General features: G+C 41.6%; 1 protein-coding gene across 1 annotated transcript; it reads left to right on the plus strand.

Moving 5' to 3' along the window:
* The first annotated feature begins 8,227 nt into the window (after window positions 1-8,227).
* LOC131231944 (auxin-responsive protein SAUR78-like) lies at window positions 8,228-9,145 on the plus strand. Its single transcript, XM_058228360.1, has one exon. The coding sequence runs from the start codon at window positions 8,432-8,434 to the stop codon at window positions 8,807-8,809; it is 378 nt and encodes a 125-aa protein (XP_058084343.1). The 5' UTR covers window positions 8,228-8,431; the 3' UTR covers window positions 8,810-9,145.
* Window positions 9,146-10,553: the final 1,408 nt, after the last annotated feature.

Genomic DNA, 10,553 nt, shown 5'->3' on the forward strand with positions numbered 1-10,553 from the left:
TTTGTTTATTTATTACATACGATCCTTGTATATTCCGTGTACAATTAGAATTAAATGTACGCTTTGATTTTGGTGGCATATTACTTAGATGGTAATTTTATTGGATCAAATAGTCCGCGGTGATTTTAATGAATACAAATTAATAGACTGGTCAGACATAAGCTGTCCTCAACCCGCCCATTGAAAATATTATACATGAGAGGAGTATGGAGAGTATAGTCCTTTTACATTTTCACGTGCACACCGACAGAGTGAAGATGTGCATCTTGGAAAAGATGCTATAGCGATCCGCAGGAGGACAGAGTGAAGATGTGCATCAACATACGTGTGAGATAAAAGCCACACAGCTCTATTGATCCGATGTTCCACGCATGCATTTTAATGTGAACGGCTGTTGATTTCCACTCTAACTGTCCATTTTCTTTTATCATACTAGTACTGTGGCCCAATCAATATATGATTGGATTTGTCTGATATACGGGCCATCTGACTTCTACCACCAGCCCCCTCTGATTACCTGGGAGCTAGATGGAAATTGCTTGGCACTTGGGACCTGACTTCTACAGCCAGCTACCTCTGATTACCCTTAGATGGAAATTGATTGAAACCTGTGGTTAGAGGAGTCCTAGTAGTAACGTTGACGTGGACTAATAAAAGTGTATCAGGCATGTAAGTCAAGTGGTCGGCCGGCACACCATGCTAGAGATTTCCTTCGATAATGACAATTTTATGTCTATCGCCGCCCGCCAGCTGCATCGGATTAATGAAATCTTGAGTAAGACTCCTGTTGAGGAAAAATACGAAAAGTCCGGAGGCTCGGTAATAGAATGGACCAACTCTACCGACACAGCCCGAGGATCCGAAGTAACGGGTCCGACCGAAGCAAGACAGTAAAGCCTGAAGGAGAGACTTAGATCGAATTGCAGGAAATGAATCCCGACCGAGACTCAAAGAGTCAAGAGCCATAAGCAAAATATATAAAACGCATTAAGTTGACTCGGCTAATGAGCCAGCAAACGTCTAAAGGAGATCAACTAAGGTCCTTAGGCTAGAAATCGTCTGACCGATCATAAAACTGACTCATATTGAGTCGGTTGTAATATCGGTTATCGGAATAAGGAGTATCGGTTACGAGCCGACTCTGTTTTATCCGATAGAAGATAAAAAGCTTTGTCCTTACAGCCAGCCGAGACTCATCTATTATTAGAGTCGGTCAAGGCCGAGCCGAGCAAGAAAGAGACAGTGTAAGCATGAATACCGTCCCGAAAATCTTGTGAAAGGATTTCCGACCCTGAAAATCTTGGGTCGGGAAGTATCCGTAAGCAGATTGCAATCAAATTGAATCTCCTCATATTGGGGAAAGAATCCCCGTACGGCGGGACCTCCCACTCCTATAAAAGAAGGACATTTCCAAGATCAAAGGTACGCAGAAAACCTTCGAAAAACCCTTCCTACACTATCTAGACACTAACTTTAACATCGGAGGGTCCCCGGCTCTAGCCAGGGTGTCCTTTGTTTCATCCTTGTGCAGGTGGTAGTTCAGAAGGAAGGTTCACCAGTTTTTTACATCAACAGTTTAGCGCCGTCTATGGGAAACGGTACAAAAAGTCATTTTCCACGCTCTATCCAGAAGTTGTAAACGCGCTCTAATGGTGATAAATATGAGAACAGTCTAAGAAGAGCCAAATGAGGCCGATGTCGCTGAACGACCGGGTGCGAGCGCAACCTAAGGGACACAGAATCAACCGACAACTGTCAAGATTCCGTTGCTCGTCCAGCAGCCTCTACTGCAACGAGAAATACCCAGCGGAACCGAGGCAATGGGGGATTGGATAAAGAGGTCCAAGAACTCAGATCTGACATAAATCTCATGAAACAAATGTTGGAACAAATGCATCGACAACAAGTTCAAAAGACCGACATCCCACAACAAGTCGTTGACCCTGAGCCTATTGCTCCGCGATCAGCGCTCCCTTAGCGAAGTCAGCCCACAGTCCGTCCGAGCCACCACCCGCTCATTCCGCGACTGCCGAGCTGCCCCCCACTGATCTCTAACACGAGATCGATCGGCAGAGGCGTAGTTGGCCTCCGGTTGAAGGAATGGCTGAAAGCAACGAACCCTGGAAAGTAGACCTCCAGGACTTCAGGAAAGAAGTACGGGAAGAGATTGCGGACATGAAGCAGAGTTGGGATGCATGTCAAAATCGGCCCGAGATAAAGGCATCCCCGTTTGTGGAGGAAGTAATGTAGGCTTGGCTACCGAAACGGTTTCGTCTTCCACAAATTACACCTTTCACCGGTAAAACCGATCCAACCGAGCACATCAAATACTTTCAAACGTACATGGAATTGCATGATGCCTCGGATGCCGTGATGTGCTGAGCTTTTTCACTCACCTTAGCCGACGTAACTCGACTTTAGTTCAAACAGCTGAAACCAAAGTCCATTAGCTCGTTTGCGGAGCTCAGTGATACGTTTCTCACCAATTTCATTAGAGGGAAGAAGTTGAAGCCCTCTGCGCATCTGAACAAAATAGTTCAGCAGGAGGGAGAGCTATTGAAAGACTACATCAAGCATTTTAATTTTGAGTCACTCCAGGTTCAGAAACATTCAGAGGAGACAACACTCAATTCAATTTTGCAAGGCATCAGGGACAAGCTGTTTCTGGCATCACTGGACAAGAATCCGCCTATGACTCTGGCTGAGTTCATGACTCGGTCGGATAAGTACGCGGACATTGAGGAAACACGAAACTTGCGTGAGACCGCCCAGAATCGAAAACCCCGGCGAAAGAGTCAGCCAAAAATGAAGTTGACTCGGCTGGAGGAAAGAAGCGCAGGGACGACCGAACGAGTGATGAACGTAAGCCGGGAAAACAACCCAACCAGAAGTTCTCGGTATACACTCCACTCAATAAATCACAAGAGCAGGTGTTGATGGAGATTAAGGGTGAAGATTTATTAGTTGGCCAAATAAGCTTCGAAGTAATCCTCACCTATAGGGAGCAAACCTATGGTGAAAACTAGTCACCTAACTCTTTCCAAATGTCAACCATGGGGAATCGAATCTACACCTATAAGGAGCAAACTTATGGTGAAGTTCGTTCACCCAACTCTTTCCGCAAGCAGCTATCTTGTTGCTGGGTATTTTCTTTTTCTTTCATTCTTCTTATCGAACATGATGGACAAATTTCCCAGGTTGGTTCCTTCTATGCTTAATGATCACCAAGTTACAATTCAATATCAAACTGAAACCTTAATGTGTAAGCAAGATGTGTCCTGTGAAATCATGACTCAATCAATATTTAAAATTTCTAGTCATGGGTTAACAATTCAAACATAACTGTGAAATCACCAACATCTCGTATCTTGTAATTCTAAAATCACGACTAACCTTCAAAATCACTTCGAATTCACAAAAAATTTCAGAAAAATTTTGAAAAATTTTCACAAATTTCTGCTCAAGACCAAGAAAACACTGATTAAGTACCTAATCTCCCACTCCCAACCTAAAATTTACATTATCCTCAATGTAAAAGATATATGAGGCACATGGGACAACGAAAGTAAATAAAAAGTGATGGAAAGATAGTACTTGGAGGAAGGAATCTAGAGGCTTTTCCACAGAGATCTGGACATGAAAGCCGGTCAGCACGAGAGTGAAGACACGAAAGCAAACTATCCTAAAACAATGCAGGAAGCAAACTAACCTAATGATATAAAACATTTTATCCTAGAACAGCATAAAGTAAACCACCCTAGTCCTATGAAAGCAGGGAAAACTACTCGATCATGTCACAAGGTTCCTAATCTGGCCAGTAGCTTGATAAGTTTCTCAGTAAGTCCCTCAATAGGATCATCCAAAATCCTTTTTTGCAATAGGCTTGGACGCCCTAGAGCATAACTTTCCAAAGAAACTTATGTACCTCATAAAAAAAATTTCGTTGAATTGCTTGAGGTATCCAAAGTATATATGATTCACCTGTGACAGAAAAAGTTTCAACGTTAGTATCCCATGGTGAATCAGAGACTACAAGTAAATAAAGTTCAGAAAACTTCTCAAGAAGTGATGTAGTCTCAACATATTCCGAAGCTCCAGACTTCGGTTCTATTGTCAGCTCCTCCTCCTTTAATGGTAGACATTTACGATCTGGAGAAGAAGAGACTTCAGAATAAGGGTTCTCTCGATTAGTAACAACTACCGAAATATTCTCTTGCGAGGCATGTACTATTTCTTTAATCATAAAATCGTTTAAATTTGCAAAGTGTGCCAAGCAATCGTCCAAAGAGTTGGGACATTCAGCTGAGAATGACTCATTTTCCACATGAGCCCAGTATAAGTATGTTTTTTTATCTATCAAACTACTAGTTCTAAAAACCTCAATCCTTTCAAGGAAATTGTATCAATGTATACAAAGAGACTTTAACAAAAGCTCGAGACCTTGGAAGATGGCTTATCAATTTATATCAATGGCCTTTAACATTATCCACCTACTCATCCATTTTACTAGCTTATTTTAAGATACAAGTTTAAAATCAATTCATATCCAAAGTTCAAGTGATCCACATCACAAGAGATAACCTTTAGAGGATGGTTTATCAATGTATATCAAGGGACTAATATACATTGTCAAATAACTGCTTTTTTTAAAAGCTCAAGCTTTTGGAGGATGGTGTATCAATGTACATCAAGGGACTTTAATATTATCCACCTGTTCATTCATTTTACCAGTTTATTTTAATATATAAGTTCAAAATTAAAACATATACAAAGCTCAAATAGGCCACACTATAAGAAACTGTGAATTAAACAGGTACTATTAAAATCCTAATAGGGCTATAAAGGTTTTGGATCAAGCTGATATTTATATTCACCCTTCATCTGCATTTATGCGACTAGGGCTGTACACAAACCAAGTTAGCTTAGTTAGCTTACTCGACTTGACTCGAAAAAGCTCGATTCAACTCGGTTCAAAACTGAGTTTGAGCCGAGTCAAGCTGATTTTTTAAGCTCAGAAAAATTTCAAACCAAGTTCGAGCTTGCCCAAGCTCGACTCGACTCGAATCAAACCCAACTTGAATCAAACTCAGATCAAACCAGTTCGGTGACTTGGTTACTTTGATATTGATGTTGCTCACCAAGTGTTTAAATGACATGTCTCAATGAAGTATGGCGGGTGGCAAGGAAGGTACGTATATGAAACAAATACCTATTTTTTTTCTTGATTTTTATGTTGCTTACAAGGTGTTTTATGAAATACCTGTAAAACCACTACTACTGTTTTACTTATAGTGAGATTTTGAAGGTGTAGTCCATATGTTTGTGTAAATGCTACACAGGCGAACTCGACTCGAACTGGCTCAAGTTGCTGATCGAACAGAGCCGAGCTGGCCAGTCAGGCTCAAGGAATGAGCCGAGCTAGGGTATCTTACTAGCCGAGTCAAGCCGAACTGGGCAAAGATCAAGTCGGATTGACTCGTGTACACCTCTATATGTGACCTTATAGAGAGTTCAATGACAAATAAACATCATCGTGAGCTCTAGAAAGGTTTCAATGGTTGACATCATTATCCCCACCATTTCTAATGGTGGGGTCCATTTGGGCTTTGAATATACTTTAATTTTGAGCTTAACCCCTAAGATGAGTTGAAAAAATGGTTGGACGGCTGGTAAGCCACATATATTCATGGTGGGCTTAATAGAGTTTACACAATAATAAAACATAGTGGGTTACCCAATACTCAATCTAATTTCCAATTGGAGAGCCTAAAAAATGTGGCAGATTTAAAACTCAAGTAAGCAGCGCAAGGAAAAAGTCGGTATTAAATACCCACCGTTAAAGCCTTGGTGGGTCCACAAAATTCATTGATCAGGCTAATATTTGTATTTTCAGTTCATCCCGTGAGAGTAACTTTATGAACCATTTGGACGGTATATAAACATCACAGTGGCCCCTAGAAAGTTTTCAAGGGTGGGCATTTCTATCATGTGGTGTGGTCCACTTAAGTCGTCGACATTTTTGGGCACATGTTTTAACGTGATTTAAGGAAACTGATTTACTGAGTGGAATTCTCAAGGATATTGCGGTGCGCTCAAGCTCACGGGAACTTGGCAATTCACCTCTCGAATCTCCTCGACCGAGTCGCCTTACATTGATGACGTTGGAAAGTTCGTGTTAGTCTACGGACGCACCTGCAACGGTCGGCAAGACTCAAGAGAGACAAACCCTGGCGATACGCGCAAAGGAAGCGACGTCGACGCGACCGACGCTCCATCTAAAACCTAACGCTAGAAGACGCGTTCTTTGCGTGGCTCCCATAAATAAATATATATAACGAAATCTTATTGCTTAAAAAGAAAGGAAAATAAATAAATTGCAATAAAAACAGATAAGCAGGATGCCCTTGGGGACACAGATTGAGGGTACTATGGTCATTTGATTTGATTTGCCTCCCGTGCATGAACAGTGGTGATGAGCACATGTGCACCGTCTGTATATTTCTTACACGTGGCTGCAGCCTATGAACATGAATACTACCACTTGGATGATCCCAACAATCCAGTAATTAGCCCTCAACAGATTAATCTGAAATACAGGAGCAGTCCGCGTACATTGGTCGAAAGTCCATCAATCAAACAGTTACTATCTTCAGCTATCTGCAGATATCGGGCCATGATTTATCCATGCATGGCCCAATCATCTTAACGGAAAATTGGCCATACCATGCCGACTGTGAAATCAAGAACACGTGTAACAAAGATCGTCCAAATTGGAGGACCTTATTGTGGTAGTATCATAGCTCAAAAATCACGCCAATCAGACGGCTGATTTCACCCGTCATTTTGGGCTATCTAATTTTTCCTTTTCGGCCATTCATTTGACAGGCACCCGTTGGGCGGTTATGTTTGGATCACTGCAATTTTTTCCCACAAGGGACACGGATTGTTGATGAACCCAATGTCACGGAGCTAGCCCACGGTTATGTATGTATTTTATCTACCCTGTTCGTCCATTTTGCCAACTTATTTTAGGGTATCAGCCCAAAATTGAAGGATCTCCAATGCTTAAATGGACCACACTACAGTAAACATTAAGATAATGATGTCCACCTTTAAAACTTTCTTAGGACAATAGTGATTTTTACTTTTCATCAAACTGTTTATAAGGTCACCCAGACCTGGATGAAAGGAAAACACAATATCAGCTTGATCCAAAACGTCTGTGATCCCAATAAACTTTGACCGTTCGGAGTTCAATTCCTACCGTTTCTTGCGATGTAATCAATTTAGCTTTGGATATGGTTCTATTTAGGAAACACGACCAAAAATAAGCTGAAAAAAGGATGGATGGCGTGGATAAAACAGATACCGCATTGTGGGGCGATAGAGTTTACCCATACGCTATAGCATCTCACTACACAATCGGCGTCCGGTAGCGGATTGTCTCTGTCCCACGCCAGAACGGACTCAGTTTAGGCAGGGGCTCTGTAGGGCCCACCGTGATGTATAGCTTTTATCCACACTTATCATCCATTTTTTTCTATATTATTTTTGGGTATGAGATTAAAAAATAAATAAAGAATGATCCAGATCCAAGGCTAAGTGGACCACGCTACAGGAAGCAGGGGTGATAACAAAGCCCAAACCTTCCTAAGACCCATCGTGATCTTTTTTTTTTACCATCCCACCTGCTCGTAAGGTCACATAGAACGGCAAGAAGGGACACTTGAGGTCTTGGTATCGATCCCTAGCGGGGTGGGCTAACATGGAGTGTGTACTAACAAGCTAACCCAAAAAAAAAAAAAAACTGGATGAAGGGAAAACACAAATATCAGCTCTATGAAAACGTATGCGCCTCTCAAAAAGTTTTTAACGGTGAGCGTTCAATTCTCACTTTGTGGTGCACCTGAGCTGTGGAACTGCTTCACTTTTGGGTTTATGTTTTAATATGATGTGGAAAAAATGAACGGACGGCGTAGATATAATCCATCCATCATGGTGGACCCACAGAACCCCTGACTGGACCGAGTCCGTCCAGGCGGGGGCAGGACACGGCACTCATTTTCCACAGAGCCCCTATCCTAGAAACGCCCTCTTGACCGAGCTACGCAGCAGTCACATTCTGCTGACAAGTGATTCGCTGTCACAACGGCTCTCTTGCCAGCCAAACAGAAATTTAAAATGATGAAATAAAATTGCATTTTCCTTTATATAAAACGGATTCGAGGACCATTTGGATGAAACGATGCAACAGCACCTCAACTAGCTTTCTCTATTGACACACGCTTTCCTTTTTTCTCCAAACAATCAATAGAAAGTAAAAAAAAAAACCTCAGAACAAAGGAGGAAAAAAGTATTTGTTTTCTCCTCTCCGAAATTGTCGGATTTTCCAATTCATGATCCTTCTCCGCTCGAATTCGATCCCACCCACATGGATTGCTGCGTCTTCGTTGGCCGGAAATGGCGTCAGCAAGCATCTCTATCGAGGCGGCTCGGATACCTCCCGTTGTCCGACGATGAAGCTGACGGTTCTGAGAGTTTGGTGACTGTTGTGGTTGGGAAGGAGAAGAGGGTGTTTGTCGTCGACCCTTTTGTTTTAGAGAAAGACCCTTTTCGGGTTTTGCTCGAAACGATGAGACAGAACAAGAAGGGTAAGACAAGAGGATCTAGTGAGAACAGAGAAGTGATTTTTATCGCCGTCGATGCGATTTTGTTCGAACATATGCTGTGGTTGATGGTCAATGACTGGCCTTCTTTCCTTCATCTCAATCTCAGTGAGATAATAGATTTCTACGCTCAGGATTCTTGAGTAAGAAGAAGGTTCCCTTTTTTTTTCTTTTTTATTTGTAATTTCTGTTCATGAAATGTTGTCTGGAACATTTTTTTTCTTTTTCCTTTTTTCTTTTTTCTTTTTTTCTTTTTTTCTAATTTTTAAAGAAGGGATACTGTATTGATTTGTAAGGGTGGAGTACCGAGAGAAGAAAATCAATATTTCAGATGTAAGATAATGAAGGGTTCTGATTAATTTGGAATTGTAGATGACACTTATTATAGAATAAGTGATATTGCAGATGTAAGATATTGAAGGGTTCTGATTAAGTTGGAGTTTTAGATGACACATTATTATAGAATGACCTTCTTTTTACTGTGTTATCCATGGCCTTTAAATGGGCTTTTTTGTTCGGAAAGTAGCTTTGACATTTCCAGTATCTTGTGTGTCCCCCGTGTACAATAAAGACTATTGGTCGTTTTTGTCTTTGAATTAAACAGAAGAACAGATTATACATTTAGACAATTTGATTATACATGTACAAAAAAGACTATTGGTCGTTTGTGGGTTTTCTTTGAATTAAACAGAAGAAGAACAGATACTATACATTTAGACAATTTGATTAAGTGAAGATTGAAAATCTTCATTCATAAAATAGAAAAGGATAAGAGCCCGTTTGAATGTACCGTCAAATCGTGATAAGTCGTATGTACCACCAAATAGGGGCAGCTCAAAATGGAAACTAGATTGGTGGGTTTTCCTCCCCAAATATTAAGTGAAGCCGTTCTCATCTCAGCACTGATCTGGACAGACTAATCCTATGTGCCGCCCAAGTTGGGAGATATCCAAGAACAGACCACCCTGCTAGGGTTTGCTCACAATCAGAAAATTGGAAATGTTATATATGACCACCTTTGATCCCTTCCATAGAGATGCCTGCCGAGGCCATTTCTGGCCAACCGAATTCGGAAGAAGGATCGAAATTGCAAAATTCGATTATTTTGGTGAGAAGAGGAAATGGATACTTCTGGTTGTGCTCTGTTACTGCAACAAGTAGAAAGTGTTAATGCAAAAATCTGATTCACCGTCGCCGAGCTTTTAGATCTGAGCACCCGCACAAATGAACAACAATGGAGACCCTGGCTAGAACAGGGGACCCTCTGATGCCAAAGTCAGGCCTGGAATCTAGGTCTAAGTTGTGTGTACGGGAGTTTGGGTGAAAGATTTTGCATACCTGTTCCATTAGGTTAAGCTCCTATTTATACTGTTTGGTCGGAGTGGACGTTCATTAATCTCGGCACGATCTCTGCCATTAGGCGAGAATTAAGAACGGTTTGGACTGATTCATCCGACCCTATATCTTTCTGTGCCATGGCTCGGACCTATCTTGCTTGTTGGTCTCATTCAATGAAGTATCTCTGGTACGGCCGCTTGTCTAGTTGAGCCGACCTTAAAGGAAGTTCGGTTGAACCGTCCAAAGATGTGGCTGACCAAGCTGGCCTTAATTATGGTTGGATCATATTTTCCCATAACAGAAAAAATGGGCATGGCTAGCAATCAAGGTGGTTGTAAACATTGATTCCGTTGTGAAATTTTAAGTGGACACGGTAGGTAAGGTTGTACACGAGCTAACACACGAACCGAGTTAGCTCGCTCGACTCAACTCCAAAAAGCTCAATTCGACTCAGTTCGAAACTGAGTTCGAGCTGAGTCGATCTAATTTTTTTTAGCTTGAAAAAATTTCAAACCAAGCTCGACTCGAATCGAACCCCAACTCGAATCG

The sequence above is a fragment of the Magnolia sinica genome, chromosome 2, assembly GCF_029962835.1.
Source record: "Magnolia sinica isolate HGM2019 chromosome 2, MsV1, whole genome shotgun sequence".
Taxonomy (NCBI): Eukaryota; Viridiplantae; Streptophyta; class Magnoliopsida; order Magnoliales; family Magnoliaceae; genus Magnolia; species Magnolia sinica.